Below are 16,343 nucleotides of genomic sequence, written 5' to 3'. Positions count from 1 at the left end.
TCTAAAGATTTATTATTATACTTTGTTTTCCAGGAGAAATGCAGTTTACTCTTAAAACAATCCCTTGATTGGGACAATTGAAGAGAATTCATGTTCTTAACCATCTGGATATGTCCTATATCTAAGGTTTATCTTGGATAAAGAAGGCTTAAGCAATATCATCATTTTTCCTAACTTATTTGTAAATCCAATTCATATAATGAATTATACTAAACTACATTTATAAATTTTGAGGAGTAAATAATGATCTGAGAAAAAGTTGGATTATTTAACAATAACAGGAATCCTGAAGGAATAATCTCTTGCTCATACAAGTAATATTCTGGAAGTTTAGTGGAATAGTGGCAATATTGATTATGATGAGAAAGGAGAAAATAAATGTAGACTGCTTTGCTTGGTTTTTCAATATAGTCTTTTACTACAGAATTTGAATACCTATGTCATCATAAAAATCTCTTATTTTTACATGCTGACTGGGTAGATTTCAAAAGTCAGTGATGGGAAACCACACATCAGTAACAACGTTTATCCTGTTGGGACTAACCAATGACCCACAACTACAAATTCTGCTTTTTGTCTTTCTATTTCTCACCTACATATTCAGTGTGACAGGAAACCTGACTATTATCACCCTCACACTGCTGGACTCCCATCTGAAAACTCCTATGTACTTTTTCCTCAGAAATTTTTCCTTCTTAGAAGTCTCATTTACCACTGTCTGCATTCCTAGGTTCTTGTACAGTATATCAACTGGGGATAATACCATTAGCTATAATGCTTGTGCAAGCCAAATATTTTTTGTTATTTTCTTTGGAGCAACAGAATTTTTTCTCCTGGCAGCCATGTCCTATGACCGCTATGTTGCTATCTGTAAACCGCTTCATTACATGACCATCATGAACAATAGGGTATGTACCTTATTAATCCTCTGCTGTTGGCTGTCTGGCTTGATGATCATTCTCCCACCCCTTAGCTGGGGCCTCCAGCTTGAATTCTGTGACTCCAATGCCATTGATCATTTTAGCTGTGATGCAGGTCCCCTCCTGAAGATCTCATGCTCAGATACATGGGTATCCGAACAAATGGTTATCCTTGTGGCTGTATTTGCTCTCATTATCACCCTCATGTGTGTGTTTCTGTCCTACACATACATCATTAGGACAATTTTGAGATTCCCCTCCATCCAACAAAGGAAAAAGGCCTTTTCTACGTGCTCGTCCCACATGATTGTGGTCTCCATCACCTATGGTAGCTGCATCTTCATCTACATCAAGCCCTCAGCAAAGGATGAGGTGGCCATAAATAAAGGTGTCTCAGTGCTCACTACTTCTGTGGCACCCTTGTTGAACCCCTTCATTTACACCCTGAGGAATAAGCAAGTGAAACAAGCTTTCAATGACTTTGTAAAAAGGGTAATATTTCTCTCAACGAAATAGAAGTTTGGATGAATCAGAGTAAAATGAAAGAAGAAAGTCTTCTAAATAGTTAACAGCTTCTAATTTATTTCATTGCTTTGTGCCTATAATTCACTCATAGTAGTCTTCTCAAAGGCATTAATACTGCATCTCACTTTAATCGAACTCCTTCTTCTTTCAAACCAAGCTCAAACTTCATGTTTTTCTTCTTTGTGTACCCATAAAATGTATTTCCAAGTAATTGAACTTGCCTCTATTTCTGACCTAGTTTTTTTGTCAGTGCTCTGTAAAAAAAAGAAATAATGAAATTTAAAAGTCTATAAATTATATAAAAGATTCATTATGTAATAACATTACTAGTTTTTCTCTCTAAGTCAAATTTATGAAAGTTAACATTATAAATGTAAGAGTCAAATAAAACTTAGAAAACAGCAACAGCAAAGACGTATTAAAAATAAGTTAAATCAAATTAGACATTCCAGGCTAATTAAAATAATGGATATTGCAAAGTGGAAATGAAAATATCACTGGGAGTTTGAGAATAATCAGAATTGAAGAAGTAGAAACATCTTCTGAATGACTAATAAGATGTACAGTAGTCCCCCATATGTAGAGGGAATATGTTCCAACACTTCAGTAGATGCCTGAAACCTCAGATAGTACTGAACTCTATACTTACTGTGGGGTTTGTCCTATGCATACATACCTTTTCACTTAAAAGGAGGACTTCACAGCTTCTCTTTGGGATATTCAAATTGTCAGCATCACTACTTTTATCATTTGGAGCTATTAGTAAATAAAATAAGAGTTACTTGAACATGAAAACTGCAATACCTCAATAGTTGATCTGTTAACTTAGCTACTTGGTGATAATGTGCAGGTAGCATATACAGTGTGGACAGAAGGATAATTCAGGTCCAGATGGAACAGAGATGGATGGCATGAGATTCCATCACAGTGCTCAGAAGATGAGCAATTTAAATTATATGAATTGTTTATTTCTCTAACGGTCCATTTAATATTTGCAGACCACAGTTGACCACAGGTAATTGAAACCACAAATAGTGGAATTACAGATAAGGGGGGGACTATATTATTTGCAATTTATTTATATTCCTGAGCAAAATTCACTGGAAAAGGTGTATATTTGATTTAAAATAAATTTAAAGATAATGTCACTTTTTATGGGTTTTAAAATTAGAATAGATGCACAAGAGTGAACTGGAATACCAAATTTTATTTGCTTATAAAATAAGATAAATATTCACATCAAGATAAGGTTCATGAATGATTTAAGAAGATATCGTGAATATTCAACTGACAAAAAAGGGGAGAAAGGGAACTACAAAAGGGAATAATTATGGGAATTATGATCAAGGGGTCAACTGAAGAAAATATTCCTAAACTGAAGATCTTAGTGTTTGAAGCAAGTCACAGTGTGCTTGTCAAAGGAAGGAAGGAAGGAAGGAAGGAAGGAAGGAAGGAAGGAAGGAAGGAAGGAAGGAAGGAAGGAAGGAAGGGAGGGAGGGAGGGAGGGAGGGAGGGAGGGAGGGAGGGAGGAAGGAAGGAAGGAAGGAAGGAAGGAAGGAAGGAAGGAAAGAAGGAAGGAAGGAAGGAAGGAAATGCATATTTTTTGGTGGGGTGCTCAATCTCTTCATCTTTTTTCACCCAGCTTCCGAACTGCCCTCCCCTCTGTTAGCTGTGGATATGGAAATTAGGTTAAGTGAAATAAGCCAGTCAGACACATATGATCTCACTTATATGTAATATCTAATCAACCAGATAATTTGACAAACTAAATAGAAATAGAAGCATAGATATATAGGTACTATTTATTTGAAAGATGAGCTATGAAAATGCAATTAAACAATCTTTTAAATTATTTCTATGGACAGAATTTTTAAAATAAGTGCCTTTTAGAAAGACCAGTTTCACTGTGCTACATTTAAGTAACCCTTGTTTTATTTAATAACTAGAGGCCCAGTGCTCTCAAAGTCCAGGACCCCTCACTCCTTACCGCTCAGCTTGCTGCTCCTTAGTGCTGCCGCAGAGGCAGGAGAGGGTCCCACCACTGCTGCTGCGCTAGCCAGCCCTGAGCCCGGCTTTTGGCTGTGCTGTGCTCTCCCTGTGAGAACTCAATGGCCACCAGGGGACAGCTCCTGAATTGACCAACTGCCCCCTAGTGGTCAGTGCGCATCATAGCAACCAGTCATTCTGTTTGTTCTGCCATGATGATCCCTTAGGCTTTTATTATATAGACTAGAGGCCCAATGCACAAAAATTTGTGCATTTGGCGGGGAAGGTTCCCTCAGCCTCAGCCTGGCCTGTGCCCTCTCACAGTCTGGGACCCCTTGGGAGATGACCACCTGCTGGCTTAGGCCTGCTCCCAGGGGATTAGGACTAAGCTGGCATTCAGACATCCCTCTGGCAGCCTGGGAGCCCTTGGGGGATGTTCACTTGCCAGCAAGGAGTAAGCATAACCTGCAGTCGGACATCCTTAGTGCCGCTGAGGAGGCAGAAGAGGCTCCCACCACCACTGCTGTACTGGCAGCCGTCAGCCTAGCTTGTGGCTGAGCAGAGCTCCCACTGTGGGACCACACTGACAGCCAAGGGGCAGCTCCTGCATTGAGTGTCTGCCCCCTGGTGGTCCATGTGTGTCATAGTGACCAGTCATTCCCAATCATTCTGCTGTTAGGGTCAATTTGCATATTACCCTTTTATTATATAGGATAGAGGCCTAGTGCATGGGTAGGGGACAGCTGGTTTGCCCTGAAGGGGTTCCCGGATCAGGGTGGGGATCCCACTGGGGTGCCTGGGCAGCCTGGGTGAGGGGCGGAGGGACGTTTTCAGGCTTGCCACAGCCCCTTCAGGGTGGGGGTCCCCGTTGGGGTGCCTGGCCATCCTGGGTGAGGGGCTGCTGTCGGTTTGCAGGCTGGCCAAGCCCCTCAGTGGGAACCCTCACCCCATGAGGGTGTGGCCACCCTGGGTGAGGGACTGATGGCTATTTGCAGGCTGGCCATGGCCCCCAGCCACCCAAGCTCTCAGTGGAAGCTGGCTGGAAGCATGTATCTGGGATTTATTTATCTTCTATAATTGAAACTTTGTTGCCTTGAGTGGAGGCCGCAGCAGGCCAGGGCAGGTGGGAAGCTTGGCTTCCTCCATCACTGGGGCAACCAAGCCTCCTGCTTGCCCCAGCTCCATGGCTGCCGGCCGCCATCTTGGTTGGGTTAATTTGCATATAGTTGCTCTGACTGGCTGTTGGGTTTGGCAGAGGTGATGTCAATTTGCATGTTTCTCTTCTATTAGATTAGACTAGAGGCCCAATGCACAAAATTCGTGCAAGGGGCTTGGCCCTCAAAGTCCCTGATTCCCTGGCCAGCCCTCAAAATCCTGGCCAGCCCTCACAGCCTCATCCAGCCCTCTCAGCTCCTCACAGCCTCACCCATCCCTCACAGCCCCGGCTTCATCCGGAAGGTCGTCCAGATGGTCAATCTGTTGTTCAGTAATTAGCATATAAGCTCTTTATTATATAGTAGAATCCCAAGCATCAAACTCTTTTCAAACATTATTATTAATGCCCTTATTAGTTCTATCAATATGTCTTAGTTGTATCAAAACATGGACAGAAGATAGAGTAAATTGTAAATATATCATAGTAGCAAATAACATAGTCCAAATTTTTATTTCAAGTCATGTTCCATCCTCTACAATACACTACCTTTCAAGTAGAAGTGTAGTTTCAGCGGGGGAGGGGAGAGAAAAGACACTAATTGGAAGCATATAAGTTGGCATAGCAGTAGGGATATCTCATTGCCATAATACACTCTTTGTTATTATGTGTTTATTAAATTGCTTTATTGACATCAAAGAAAAAAATAAGTTCTCTAAACATTTCAGAATTTAAGTACTGGATTTTATACACCATAATATGTCCTATTACAACATATTTAATATTGTATGGTTTGATAAGGAGAAATAAGATGAGATAAAATTACAGTTGTCATTTCCCTGGCAACTTTGAAGCATATTTATCATCAACATAATTTCATGGCGCATTCACCAAAGAGCTCTTATGTACTAAAATCAACTATAAGATATACCTGAATAAAGAAATCTGCACAAGAGATTCTAAAATGTTCATTATTAAGACCAAAATAATTGTTACATTTACTAATTTGTTTAATTTAATGACAAGTTAATAATTAGTGAATACAACTATTACAGTTGATATAGTTGCAAAAAATTAAATAATTTAATTACTTAATTTAAATAATTACTATTAAATCTATCCATTTGTAAAATTGAAGAAAATAACAGTGGGAGCCAAGAAACTGAGCCAAATAATATTAATCCAATGTCCTTTACATGTGGAATTTTAAGTATTCAACAAATAAATAAAATAAATAAATAAAAAACAATGATAATGTAACTAATATTTGAAGTATTAAAATTTCACTCAAGATTGAAAAGTAGCATCCTTTTTAATTGTAAAGGAAAGATGTACAGTGGTAGGCTTATTATAGTTTGAAATAAAAGAAAGAAAGCAACTAATAGTAACTCAATTTCTTTAAGGTTACTTACTAATATTTTTTTTCCTTTTGTTGTGTTATGATTCCCTGATTATTTGTAATCCTTGTGGCCTTCATTAGTGTCTGTATATTTGAAGACACCTCTTCCAGTATTTGAAGACTGGCTTTGGCAGGTAAAGCTCCTCACCAGTCAGCCCACCCAGAGGTTCTGGACTTGCCATCTGGTGGAGTCCATGGGTGGGCTTGCTGCTGGAGTCCTTGGGTGGACTGGGTTTTTGGATGATTCAGCAAGTGGGTGGACCAGCTGCCTAGGTCCAAAGGGGCTGATCTGGTGCCTGGATCCACATGGGTTAGGCTTGACATCTGATTCCATGCATATGGTTAAGTCTGGGACATTGGGCCATGAAGGCAAGCCTGGAGTCTGTATCCACAGAGGTGGCCTGAAGCCTGGTCCACTGGGGGGCTGAACTGGTGCTAGAGAGTGCTGTGTTTATTCTATACAGACTTGTATCGTTCTTGTTAGTTCATCCTTTGACATTCAACATATATGCAATGTCCTCATGCCTGTGTCGCATTTTCTCTGGAAGCCTCAACTCTGGTTGCTTTAGGCTTGCTTCTCAGGGATGAGTAGAAAATCAGCCACTAAATGCGAGCATTTGATTTTTCTCAGCTTTACATTTAGCAGTTTATCAAACTGTATTCCTGGATTAACAGCTGGCACAGTCACTGGAAGATAATACTTTTTTGATTCCTTGTGATTCTTCTAAACTATAAAGGACTATCAAGTACATCAGCTACACACGCAATCAATGTTATTTTTGTTAGTAACACATTCTATCATCTCATCTTACTTTTCAATCTCCTCTCTTAACAAGACAAGGATTTCCATAATCTGGACTGACAATGATGAAGTTAGAGTTATAAAGTCCCTTAGATATTCCATATATATATATATATATATATATATATATATATATATATATATATATATAATTAGTAGCCCGATGCACGAAATTCATGCATGGGGGGGGGGTGCGGGGGTGTCCCTCAGCCTGGCCTGCAATGATGCCAGCATCCCTTGCCACGGGTCCCCTCTCTTCACCTGGCCAAGCACACATGTTCAGCTTTATAAGCTATTTACTTACGGAGGGTTAGTAAATAATTTCTAAAGCTGAACGCGTCACCACAAGCCCAGCATTCCTCACCAGGGACTCTGGCCCCAGACCCCTCCCCTTCTTTGGCGGGGACTCTGGGCTGGCATGGCAGCGAGCCCAGCATCCCTCCCTGCAGACTCTGGCCCAAGGCCCCTGCCCTCCCCTCCCTCCACCCAGCCAGGGCACAGATGCTGGGCATTCCTTGAAGCAGACTCTGGCCGGAGGCCCCTCCCTTTCCCTCCCTCCACACAGCTGGGCCAGACACTGGGCTCACGTTGCCGGGGCAATGCCGCCAGCGTCCTGCCCCAGCCACTATGGATGCTGCCATCTTTGTCATGGGGTGACAGTTAACAAAAGTCCCAGGAGTCCTCAGCCATGGTCACCATCACCTCCTGGGGCGCTTTATACCTGCATATGCAAATTAACTGCCATCTTTGTCTGATAATTTGTATAGTCACTGGGATTGGCTGGTGGGCGTGGCTGGTGGGCATGGCTTCAGCATAGCAGAGGGAAGGCTAATTTGCATGTTTGTCTATTATTATATAGGATATTCCTACTATGCTAAGTGTCTGACCATTCGACCCTTCAACCAGTCACTATGACATGCACTGTCCAACAGGGGGCAGATGCTCTACCAGTAGGTTAGCTTGCTGCTGGGGGCCAGCTGATTAAGACTGGGCAAGTCAGGCCAGATGCGCCTTGAAGCCCTCCCACAGTTCCTCCCAGGTGGCCAACCCCCTGTGGACACACTCAGGCCAAGGAACACCACCAGTGCACAAATCTATGCACTGGGCCTCTAAAATATATATATATTTAAATATCCTTCTTCAGGTATATTTTAATTAAGGCAAAGTTCATATAACATAAATTCACCTTTTTAAGCATTGTGTGCAATTCAGTGACTATTAGTATTTTCACAAAGTTGTGCATTCATCATCATTATCTAATTTTAGAACATTTTTATTTTTATTATATCAGTAAGAAAATCCATATCTATTAAGGAGACACTCTATGTTAATCCCTTCCTCCAATCCCTGGCAACCATTAATATGTTTTCTGTCTGTAGAATTTGCCTAGTCTAGACATCTGTACTAATAAAAGGGTAATATGCTAATTAGACCAGATGTCTTCTGGACGTTCTTCTCGATGTCCTTCCAGACCAAGCGGCAGAGGCTGCGAGGGCTGGAAAGGGGGGGCAGGGGTTGCCTGGCAGCTGAAGAGGCTGCAAGGGCCAGAAAGGAGAGGGTCTGGCAGCCGCGGCGGTTGCAAGGACCAGAGAAGAGAAGACCTGCAGCCACGGTGCACCAGAAGTTTCACCTCTGCACATGAGCTGCACAAGAAAAACTTTTTCTGACTGTTCATTGGCTAAGCTCCCTGTACACCACTGGCGGCATTCTTGCTAACTTGGGTAATAAGAATCCAAGAAGGTGATTTAGGGTATTTGCACCTCACTCCTGGAGGAAAAAACGGAGGTCCACTGCTAGAGGGGCTAAGAAATGTCATATCCTGCCCTAGCAGGTTTGGCTCAATGGATGAGCCTCGGCTCATTGAACCCTGTGGACCGCAGGGTTCAATTCCAGTCAAGGGCATGTACCTAGGTTGCAGGCTCCTTCCCTGGCCTGAGCCCAAGTCAGGGTTCATGCAGGAGGCAACCAATCGATGTGTCCCTCTCACATTGAGGTTTCACTCTGTCTTTCCCTCTCTCTACCACACTCTCTAAAAATCAATGGAAAAATGTCCTCGGGTGAGGATAAAAAAAGGAAAGAAAGAAAAAAATGTCATATCCTATGAAAGAGACATCTTGGAAATGCCTAAAGAAAGTTGTAATTTTTTTGTGGTGAAAGGACTGGAGTCCATATTGATGAAAACACCTTGGCGGCTGTGAGGGCCGAGGACCAGTAGCCACGGTGGCTGAGAGGGCTGAGAGCCAGAAGTCGCCTCCCACAGGGAGAGGCAGTGACTGGGCCTAAGTCATCAGTAGGACATCCCCTGAGGGCTCCTGGGCTGTGAGAGGGGACAGGCTGGGCTAAGGGATGCCCCCCCAGGGCACAAATTTTCATGCACCAGGCCTCAAGTTTCATATAAATTGAATTATATAATACTAGTGGCCAGGTGCACAAAATTTGTGCATGGGAGTGGGTGTCCCTCAGCCCAGTCTGCACCCTGTCCAATCTGGGACCCCTTGGTGGATGTCCAACTGCCAGATTAGGCTCCCCAGGGATCGGGCCTAAACCTGCAGTCGGACATCCCTCTCACAATCCGGAATCGCTGGCTCCTAACCGCTTGCCTGCCTGCCTGCCTGCCTGCCTGCCTGCCTGCCTGCCTGATTGCCCTAACCCAGGGGTGGGGAAACTTTTTGACTCGAGGGCCACAATGGGTTCTTAAACTGGACCGGAGGGCCGGAACAAAAGCATGGATGGAGTGTTTGTGTGAACTAATATAGATTCAAAGTAAACATCATTACATAAAAGGGTACAGTCTTTTTTTTCAATAGTTTTATTCATTTCAAACGGGCCGGATCCGGCCTGCGGGCCGTAGTTTGCCCACGGCTGCCCTAACCGCTTCTGCCTGCCAGCCTGATCGTCCCCTAACCACTCCCCTACTGGTCTGATTGATGCCTAACTGCTCCCCTGCTGGCCTGATTGACCCCAAGGCTTTTATCAGTATAGATATGGCCCTTCACAGAAAATTTCACTAACCCTACTTTACAATAAGGACTTGACGATTGAATCATTGGGGCCAGACACCAAGATTTCCTTTCTTTGAATGGTGGAGGGAATAATTATCTTTTCTTTAAGTTGCCCTGAACATCAAATGAGATAATGACTCAGGAAAGTATAAAAGCACCATATAAAGACAACTGTCTTTCATGAACTGAAAAGACAATAAAGTGGTAAAATGAAAAACTCTATTTTTATTCTCCCCCTTCCTTCCTTCACAGCTTTATATAAACTTTGACATATATAAAAATTTCACTTCTATTTTCATTTCTTTACATTCAATATTATTTTGTACTAGTGGCCCATTGCATGAAGATTTGTGCAATAGGCCTTCCTTCCCCTGGCTGCAGGCAATGGTTTTCCACTGGCACCCATGACCAAGGTCTTTGGTCCAGCTGCAGCAGCGAGGCTTGGCTCCTCTGTTCCAGCTTCTCCCAGTCCCTCCTTTTTTTTCCCCCAGCTCCTCCAGAGGAGGCCAGGATTGGCTGAAAGTGGAGTCCAGGGCTGGTGGGAAGCTTGGCTTCCTCCATCGCCGGGAGCACCCCAAGCCTCCTGCTTGCTCCAGCTCTGTGGCCGCCTCCAACTTCAGTCGTCTTCAGTCTTTGCTCCATGCCTGTATATCCAAATTAACCGCCATCTTTTTTGGGTTAATTTGTACAGTCTCTCTGATTGGCTGGTGGGTGTAGCGGAGTGGCAGAGTGATGGAGTGATAGTTAATTTGCACATTTCTCTTTTATTAGTGTAGATTAGTTTCAGGTTTTATATTAGTTACAGAATAATGGTTAGACAATCATATAGTTTACAAAGTGTTCCCCAATATTTCCAGTACCCACCTGGCATCATACCATCATTTCTGTTTAGTTCATTTAATCTAGAACAGTTTCTCAGCCTATCTTTTACCTTATTGTTTTGAAATTTTTGAAGAGGACATGTTATTTGAGCTCATAAGATTTTTTTCAAGGCTAGTATGAAGTTTTGACTATTTGTAAGAATAAAATAGAAGTGATGTTAGACCCCTGTTAGTCCATATTATCAAGAGCCATATAATGTTGGTTTTTCCACTGGTGATGGTAAACTGACCATTTGGTTAAGGTGGTCTCTTCCAGATCCTTCTACACTACAAAGTTACTATTTTCTCCATGTAATAACATGTAATTTGTTAAGAGATATTTTAAGACTATGTAAATATCCTTTTTCTCATGAAACTTTCATCCACTAGTTTCAGCATATTTATGTTGACATACAAATTATTCAAATATGGTTAAGTCAGAACCTCATTTACTTAGCTTCCAAACTTTGTTTATATGTACTTTTAAATTTTTGAATACTTCCCTATAACAAAATAATTTAAGCTCTCTTTTACTTTTCTTGATCAAGCCCTGAGTAAGACAGCCATTTCTCCAAGGATTTCAGATTCCTTTCAGAATAACGATATTTAAAAACCAAGATGTGGGTACTAGTTATATTGCTGGGTTGTTGCTTGTAAGCTCTCTCAGAAGACTATATATATATATATATATATATATATATATATATATATATATATATATATATATGATGTGTGCATATTGATACCTCTAATACTGTATTATACAGAGTACTTTTAAGAACTTTCTGTCTGTGCTTGTGGTTTCTTACTCCTAGGATGAGAAATTTTAGTGTCATTTTCTTCAATGCCAACTTGCATAAGCCTTGGGTATAACAAAGAATTTACAGAATTTATAATCCATATCACTATGAAAAACAAATATCTAGAATTCAATTTTTAACAATTTGTTCTTAAGTAAAATTTATATACACTGAAATGCACCAATATTAAGTATACATTTCGGTGAATTTTGACAAATATAATATATATTTCTATTATTGGAAAGATCAATTGATTGCATGTCTCTACTTTTGATGTGAATTACTTTTGGTATAATTTCTATAGGAAAAATAATTGTCTATTGAAAGCACCTATATGTCAGAGACCACTATTAAAAACTACTTCAGTGCTTTATTGCATAAAGCAACCATTTACTATGCTCACAGATTCTGTTGTCAGGAATTTATACAGAGAGTATAACAGGTCTTATTTCTCCTTCATGATGTCTGAGGGCTCACATGAAAAACGTGGAAGACTGAAAGCTGGAGTCATCTTAAAACACCTCCCTCACATGTCTTCCAGCTGAATCTGGTTGTCAGTTTGAGGCCTCAGTTTTTTTGTTTTTTACTATGCACTGCTCTATGTGTTCTCTTCTTAGAGGCAGTTTGGGGTTTTTCCACAGCATGGTGGTTGGATTTCAAGGATAAGTGTCTCAAAATAAAGAGATCTAGACAGGAAATGTATTCATTTTATGACCTTGCCTTGGAATCACAAGGCATCAACTCTACTGGCGTAGTCACTAGCTTCTGCCCAAATTCAAGAGAAACAATCTCTTCTTGGAAGGAGACTCAGCGTCACATTGTAAGAGAATGTTGCATGGAAGATATTGTTGTGTTACTGTCATTTAAGAAAATCTTATCTGCCACAGAGGTGAAGGTGGAATACAGAACATAACGCATTGCTTTATTTCTTATCTAATGAGGCTGTACAGATAATGAAAACTCATGGCGATTTTATGCAGCATACCACTCTATGTATTTATATCCTGAAGTTATTCTAAGCATATTCACAGCAAAAATCATTATCTTTATGTTTGAGAAATAGTCTTTTTAACTGCATATATCTTTCAAAAGATCCTTTTCTTATTATGTTATTGTGAAAATAGAAATCCACTGATAATCTAGTAATAAACTTTAGTTGACCCATTCATGTTTTCCCATTGTCATGAAAATTTAATAAATAATTTCAAAAATATAGACAAGAAAAATGTACGATAACTGTAAACATAGACAAGAACAAATATCACTGGACACATAGAAGATAATCTTGTGCTAATAGCTTAATCACCACTACGGCATAAACCAACTGTTATAATGGCATCTACATTAGGACAATTATATAAGAGTTGTGGCATCTTTGTGTTCCAAGAGCTGACACTTAAAGAAGAAAAATATAATTTCATACTTAAGTTTTGGAGGAAATAAGACAGTTTTATAATTTTTTTCTTTTTATTAAATTTATTGGGATGACATTAGTTTATAACATTATAAAGGTTTCAAGTGTACAATTCTATAGTACACCATCTGTACATTGCATTGTGTGCACACTACCCAAAGCCAAATCTTCCATTACTGTATATTGGATCCCCTTTATCCTTTACTACCTCCCCACTCACTTCCCTCTGATAACCACCATACTGTTGTCTGTGTCTATGAGTTTTTGTTTGTTTTTACAGTTTGTTGCTTTAAGTTTTATATCCCACTTATGAATGAAATCATATAGTACTTGACTTTTTCTGTCTGACTTAATTACGCTTAACATAATATTCTCAAGATCTGTCCATGTTATTGCAAATGGCAGTATTTCACCTTTTCATGGCTGAGTAGTGTTCCATTGTGTATATGTGATAGGGGCAGAAATAGAATATTGGGAACCAGCTATAATTGTAAGGAATATTAATCATGTTCTGTTAACTGTGATTGTTTTATTCTGATTAAAGAAGGCACATTCTAACCTGGTTGGCACTTGCCTGTGGGACCTGGGAGCTCACCTGAAAATGCAGCCCATTCTCCTCATCAGGGAGCTGCCTATTCTCATGGAAAGATTAACAACCTTATGGAGAAACCAGAGCTGCCAGCCCTTTGAAGAGCCCCAGGCCTTTCCATATCACTAAGTCCTTAGAAAATTCCCAGCGCTTTCGTTATCACTAGCCCTTTGAAGACTCTGAGCCTTACATACTAGTAGGCCATTGCAAACCTCCAGCCTCCATTACCTGTAAACTGCCCATTTGGCACACCCTTCCCAATGTAATCTTTGTCCTTCTAACAAATGTAAGCAGCTGACTTATGGTGGGATACAGAGCAGATTTTTGTGGGTAACCCGCTGCTCTCCCATACTGCTGGCAGTTTTGGAATAAACCCTCATTTATGATTCAATCTTATCTCTGCTTACTTGGCTCAAGTAGTAATAGGCAGCATGGACCCATTGACTGTCCAGTTATATATATATATATATACCACATCTTCTTTATCCAATCATCTATCAATGGATATTTTGTTTATTTCTGTGTCTTGGCAACTGTGAATAATGCTTCAGTGAACAAAGGGGTGCATATGTATTTGCAAATAAATGCAGTTTTATTATTAAAGCAGTCATTGGAATCTTGAGAAACTGATATTTTCTATCATTGAGAGCAGGAACTTAACACAGAATTAAAAACTAATAATAATATGACAGCTCATAAAATTCATCATCTATTCCTGCTTATTTAACACTAGAAGCCTGGTGCACAAAATTTGTGCATGGGGGAGGAGTGATCCCCTCAGCCCAGCCTGCACCCTTTCCAATCTGGGACACCTTGGGGGATGTCCGACTGACAGCCCTCTCACAATCCTGGACCACTGGCTGCCTGATTTCCCCTAACTGACCCCCTGCTTGCCTGATCACCCCACACAGCCTGCTTGTTCAGTCATTTGGTCGTACCTCACTAACCCCCATCCCAGCCTGGTCATAGGCAGCCATCTTGTGAGGGCATGAGGATTAATTTTCATATGACCTCTTTATTATATAGGATATTAATTGGCATGTTTAAAAGATTAAACTTGCTTATATGTTCTTGAGAATTTGTGTGAGAAATCAACTACTTGTCTATTAAATCATATTTTATTTTTTACTGAATTTTTAAAATCTGCTCAAATAATAACCTAAATAAAATCACACAAATTAAATGTATGATTCATTTAAAAGAAAATTATGCTTTATTAATATGTTGACAATTGATATTTCAAAAGATCACTTTATAAAATAATTCTTTAAATTATTATTTTAAAGTACAAAATCAATTGAAGCATCTTATGCATTTTTTATAATGACAAATTTCATTTTATCTAAAAATTTTAAAGAACATGACTATTAAATAAAATATGGCATATTTATTTACAGCTCTTAGAGAACTTATAGTCTATAATAAAATCAAAATTCTTCATTTCATTCTAACATGCTTTTAAGAAAATAAATTTTGCAATTCTATATTTCTAACATAGTAAGGTTTCACTTTAAAGAAAAGAACATTAAATTCAGAATGTATTCAATAGAGAGACTTTCTAAGCTTGAGTAAACTAAAGAAATCTAACTAAATTATTAGAGATTAATTCTTAAACTAGAAGAGGCAAAATTGGTTTTGTTCCATGTTTCTTTACGTTTTTATTTTAATTCTTTTAATAAATAATATTACTTGTCTAAAGCTGGAAGTACCTTTCTAAATACATCTCTGAAGGCTTGTTTAACTTGCTGGTTCCTCAGAGTATAAATGAATGGGTTCAACAGAGGAGAAACTGAAGTATGGAGCACAGCTACTCCTTTGCTTAAAGAGGTTCTTTCATTTGCTGATGGCTTTATGTAGATGAATATACAACTCCCATAAGTGATGGTTATAACAATCATGTGAGAAGAGCAGGTAGAAAAGGCTTTTTTCCTTTGGTGAGCGGAAGGGAATTTTAGGATTGTCCTGATAATGTAAGAGTAAGAAAGGATTACTAATAACAGTGTGACAATAAGGGTCATCACAGCTAAGAAAAAAGTAATCAGTTCCACTAAGTGTGTGTCTGAGCAAGAAAGTTGCAGGACAGGAGAAATGTCACAAATGAAACCATCAATTATATTTGAAGCACAGAAATCCAAATGAAGAATCAAAATCAATAAAATGAAACTGACCAGGAATCCAGTTGCCCAAGAACTGAGTACAAGCTCATAACAAACTCTGCTGCTCATGATGGACGCATAATGCAAAGGTTTGCAGATGGCAACATAGCGGTCATAGGACATGGCCGTCAAAAGGAAAAATTCTGTAGCACCCAAGAATATGTAAAAAAATAGCTGGGACATACAACCATCATAGGAAATGGTCTTTTCCCTGGTTACAATGGTGATTAAGAATCTGGGGATGCAAGCACTTGTGAATGAAATTTCCAGAAAAGAGAAACTTCGGAGGAAGAAATACATTGGGGTCATGAGATGGGAATCCAGTAGACAGAGGGCAATGATGGTTAAGTTTCCTAATATGCTCAACATATAATTCAGAAATAGAAAGAAAAAAATTACAATTTGTAACTGAGAATTATCTGTCAGTCCCAGAAGGATAAACTCTATCTGCTCTGTATGATTCTCCATTTCTCTTCTGAGATTTCAAATTCTAGAAATAAAAAGATACAAAAATAAGACTACATGAGTAGCTTCATAACCAGGGAATAATATATAAAAGCATCCATATTCACAAACAGACCCATTTATAAGGTAATGCTCCATGATTTTTGAACATATGATCCAGAACTGTGCAATAGAAATTACTTTAAAAACAACCATTGAAGTCAACTCAGATTTTGAAATTGACCAGCAAAACCCAAAATAGTTATGTGTGCTTTATCCTTACTAAAAAACTT

The 16,343-nt window shown here is 39.6% G+C and overlaps 2 protein-coding genes across 2 annotated transcripts; one reads left to right on the top strand and one right to left on the bottom strand.

Moving 5' to 3' along the window:
* The first annotated feature begins 497 nt into the window (after positions 1-497).
* On the top strand, positions 498-1,436 carry LOC118651221 (olfactory receptor 6C2-like). Its single transcript, XM_036300159.1, has one exon. The coding sequence runs from the start codon at positions 498-500 to the stop codon at positions 1,434-1,436; it is 939 nt and encodes a 312-aa protein (XP_036156052.1).
* Positions 1,437-15,135: 13,699 nt separating this feature from the next.
* Positions 15,136-16,074, bottom strand: LOC118651299 (olfactory receptor 6C70-like). The gene has a single exon (XM_036300318.1). It carries the CDS (start codon positions 16,072-16,074, stop codon positions 15,136-15,138), a length of 939 nt encoding a protein of 312 aa, XP_036156211.1.
* Between the last annotated feature and the right edge of the window lie 269 nt (positions 16,075-16,343).

The sequence above is a fragment of the Myotis myotis genome, unplaced genomic scaffold, assembly GCF_014108235.1.
Source record: "Myotis myotis isolate mMyoMyo1 unplaced genomic scaffold, mMyoMyo1.p scaffold_m19_p_3, whole genome shotgun sequence".
Taxonomy (NCBI): domain Eukaryota; kingdom Metazoa; phylum Chordata; class Mammalia; order Chiroptera; family Vespertilionidae; genus Myotis; species Myotis myotis.
This window is presented reverse-complemented; position numbering and strand designations above follow the sequence as displayed.